Source organism: Oncorhynchus keta, unplaced genomic scaffold (genome assembly GCF_023373465.1).
Source record: "Oncorhynchus keta strain PuntledgeMale-10-30-2019 unplaced genomic scaffold, Oket_V2 Un_contig_17297_pilon_pilon, whole genome shotgun sequence".
In the NCBI taxonomy this organism is placed as follows: domain Eukaryota; kingdom Metazoa; phylum Chordata; class Actinopteri; order Salmoniformes; family Salmonidae; genus Oncorhynchus; species Oncorhynchus keta.
Window position 1 is genome coordinate 57,501 of NW_026280374.1, and position 3,575 is coordinate 61,075.

Below are 3,575 nucleotides of genomic sequence, written 5' to 3' on the forward strand. Positions count from 1 at the left end.
ACACTGATGTACAAAAGACGTTGCATTGTTCTTGAACGTTGAACTTAGTTATGAATGAAGACGTGTGGCAAACTACAGAACCCTGGATCTAATGGAGAACAAAGGAACATAAAAGACGTGTGGCAAACTACAGAACCCTGGATCTAATGGAGAACAAAGGAACATAAACTACAGAACCCTGGATCTAATGGAGAACAAAGGAACATAAACTACAGAACCCTGGATCTAATGGAGAACAAAGGAACAAAAACTACAGAACCCTGGATCTAAAGGAGAACAAAGGAACATAAACTACAGAACCCTGGATCTAAAGGAGAACAAAGGAACATAAACTACAGAACCCTGGATCTAATGGAGAACAAAGGAACAAAAACTACAGAACCCTGGATCTAAAGGAGAACAAAGGAACATAAACTACGGAACCCTGGATCTAAAGGAGAACAAAGGAACATAAAAGGCAGGTTGAAACCTCATCAACTATTGTGATGTCAGAGGCTAATTTAGACTTGGAAGACACTAGGACAAGTTGTAAACTGTACGCTCCCGTGCCAGTGAATGGGCCACGGTGAAACAAAGGACACGGAGCGCATTCAAAACAACGGGATTTATTAATGAATAAACAAAAAAGAGCTTCGGAGCTCATAAAATATTTGTATTAAATAGATGAATCGTGCTTTTTAACAGGGAATATTGAAATGTTTGCAAATGTCGTAGATTTTTTTGTATTTATTGGGGACGGTGAATATTTTTGGAAATTGTTGGAATGTGTTTTGTCGTTCTAGTCGGCTCAATGCTCACGGAACGGAAACACACAAAAAAATTCTGATCAAAACAACCGAGCAAAAATACGACATTGTAAATATAAAGGTTGTATTGTACACGATCGTGACTGAAGTGTGTTTTTGCATAAATGATGGATGACATGGAGAGAACATTCTTTGGAGCCTATGGCTGCAGAGCAACAAAAAAAACTGACTAAGCTCATTGGCTCTAGTAGGGCAAAGCTTGAAACGTTGACACGGAAACAAAATGAAATAAATACACTCATAGTTACTAAAGAAAATGTTGACAAAAAACTGAATTTTTGTTGCTGATAGGTTTTAAAGTAAAACTAAATTAATTCATACAGATTCATCAATCCGGTCAAGCTCAATTATCAGATTCATCAATCAGTTCAAGCTCAATTATCAGATTCATCAATCAGTTCAAGCTCAATTATCAGATTCATCAATCAGTTCAAGCTCAATTATCAGATTCATCAATCAGTTCAAGCTCAATTATCAGATTCATCAATCAGTTCAAGCTCAATTATCAGATTCATCAATCCGTTCAAGCTCAATTATCAGATTCATCAATCAGTTCAAGCTCAATTATCAGATGATTAAAAAGGTGTAGGGGTCAAATGGATTGGTTTGACCTCCAGAAAAATGATCAAGATTGATGAATGTATGGACAATGTGTCGGTGATACAAAATTCTCTGGACACTGAACATCCCCCTGAAAATAGATGCTAAACGAGATCCTTTAAAAGGCTTCATCCACAACTTCGAGTAGGATAAGAGCTGCAGCTGAAAGAGCTGCTCGCTTGGCAGAAAGCACCTAAAAAGGCTAAGCTCCAAGTTGAGATAGAAGATGCAAAAAGAAGATGCAAAAATACTAGCTGAGCTATAAAAGCCCAACTCCCCACCCCCCAAAAGAAAGCGACAACCTGGAAATGCAAGCCCCAAAATAGCAGCATCTAATCCCCAAATAAAAGTTCTGGAAGAACAGGAAGATTCCTTGCAGATGGAACCAAAGACGCTAAAGGACGGCATGAGTTTAAATAACGAGGAGTCCAGAGGAATGAGGCCTCTTAGAACCCTGGAAAAGTTAAATCTGTCTTCAGTGGAGAACTCACCAGAAGAGGACGGTGAAATGTAGCAATCTACATAGTCCTCACCTGAGCTCAAAGCTCAGTCCAGATGCACGGCCTAGCAGTAGCCGCCAGCATATATCATCAAGACCAGCAGGTGACACCAACCTGCCAAATAACTATGAGCAGGTTGTATTCGCTGATGTTTTACTCCAGGGGTGGGAAACTCCAGTCCTCAAGGACGTGCCGAAGGCTGAAATTACACACCCCCTTGTTCCACACAGACAAAAGACGAAGTGACTGAACTCATTGTCAAGCAGCAAAGGTTGTCATTACTTCCTGTCAGAGAGAATTACGGTGTTTACACGCGCCCCACTTCAATACCAGTCGTTTCACAAGAGCCTTTGTGTATGTTATTGACAACAACGTTGACAACAGTCAAGACAAGCTGTATTTCACAGAGCAATAATCAAATAGCCAAACAAGATAACTAGTCCTCCGTTGTCATCATGTGGAAGCTAGGGAGTTTGGGTACAGGGAAGCTAGGGGGTTTGGGTACAGGGAAGCTAGGGGGTTTGGGTACAGGGAAGCTAGGGGTTTGGGTACAGGGAAGCTAGGGGGTTTGGGTACAGGGAAGCTAGGGGTTTGGGTACAGGGAAGCTAGGGAGTTTGGGTTCAGGGAAGCTAGGGGTTTGGGTTCAGGAAGCTAGGGGTTTGGGTACAGGGAAGGGGTTTGGGTAGGGAAGTTTGGGTACAGGGAGGCTAGGGGGTTTGGGTACAGGGAAGCTAGGGAGTTTGGGTTCAGGGAAGCTAGGGGGTTTGGGTACAGGGAAGCTAGGGGGTTTGGGTTCAGGGAAGCTAGGGGGTTTGGGTACAGGGAAGCTAGGGGGTTTGGGTTCAGGGAAGCTAGGGGGTTTGGGTTCAGGGAAGCTAGGGGGTTTGGGTACAGGGAAGCTAGGGGGTTTGGGTACAGGGAAGCTAGGGGTTTGGGTACAGGGAAGCTAGGGGTTTGGGTACAGGGAAGCTAGGGGTTTGGGGGAAGCTAGGGGGTTTGGGTACAGGGAAGGGGTTTGGGTACAGGGAAGCTAGGGGGTTTGGGTACAGGGAAGCTAGGGGGTTTGGGTTCAGGGAAGCTAGGGAGTTTGGGTTCAGGGAAGCTAGGGGTTTGGGTTCAGGGAAGCTAGGGAGGGGTTTGGGTTCAGGAAGCTAGGGGTTTGGGTTCAGGGAAGCTAGGGGTTTGGGTTCAGGGAAGCTAGGGGTTTGGGTACAGGGAAGCTAGGGGGTTTGGGTACAGGGAAGCTAGGGGGTTTGGGTTCAGGGAAGCTAGGGGGTTTGGGTTCAGGGAAGCTAGGGGGTTTGGGTACAGGGAAGCTAGGGGGTTTGGGTTCAGGGAAGCTAGGGAGTTTGGGTTCAGGGAAGCTAGGGGGTTTGGGTTCAGGGAAGCTAGGGGGTTTGGGTTCAGGGAAGCTAGGGGGTTTGGGTACAGGGAAGCTAGGGAGTTTGGGTACAGGGAAGCTAGGGGTTGGGTTCAGGAAGCTAGGGGTTTGGGTTCAGGGAAGCTAGGGGTTTGGGTTCAGGAAGCTTAGGGAGTTTGGGTTCAGGGAAGCTAGGGGGTTTGGGTTCAGGGAAGCTAGGGGGTTTGGGTACAGGGAAGCTAGGGGGTTTGGGTACAGGGAAGCTAGGAAGGCCTTTGCTATGGATGCTTGATTTAAAGGTCATAACG

At 45.5% G+C, this 3,575-nt stretch overlaps 1 protein-coding gene across 1 annotated transcript; it reads right to left on the reverse strand.

Moving 5' to 3' along the window:
* Positions 1 to 2,550: 2,550 nt before the first annotated feature.
* On the reverse strand, positions 2,551 to 3,343 carry LOC127919635 (uncharacterized; the record flags this gene model as incomplete). The annotated part of the gene is made up of 2 exons (XM_052503376.1): positions 2,551 to 2,853; positions 3,121 to 3,343. Coding segments are annotated over 2 exons (526 nt in total), but the record flags the coding sequence as incomplete, so codon positions are not given.
* Between the last annotated feature and the right edge of the window lie 232 nt (positions 3,344 to 3,575).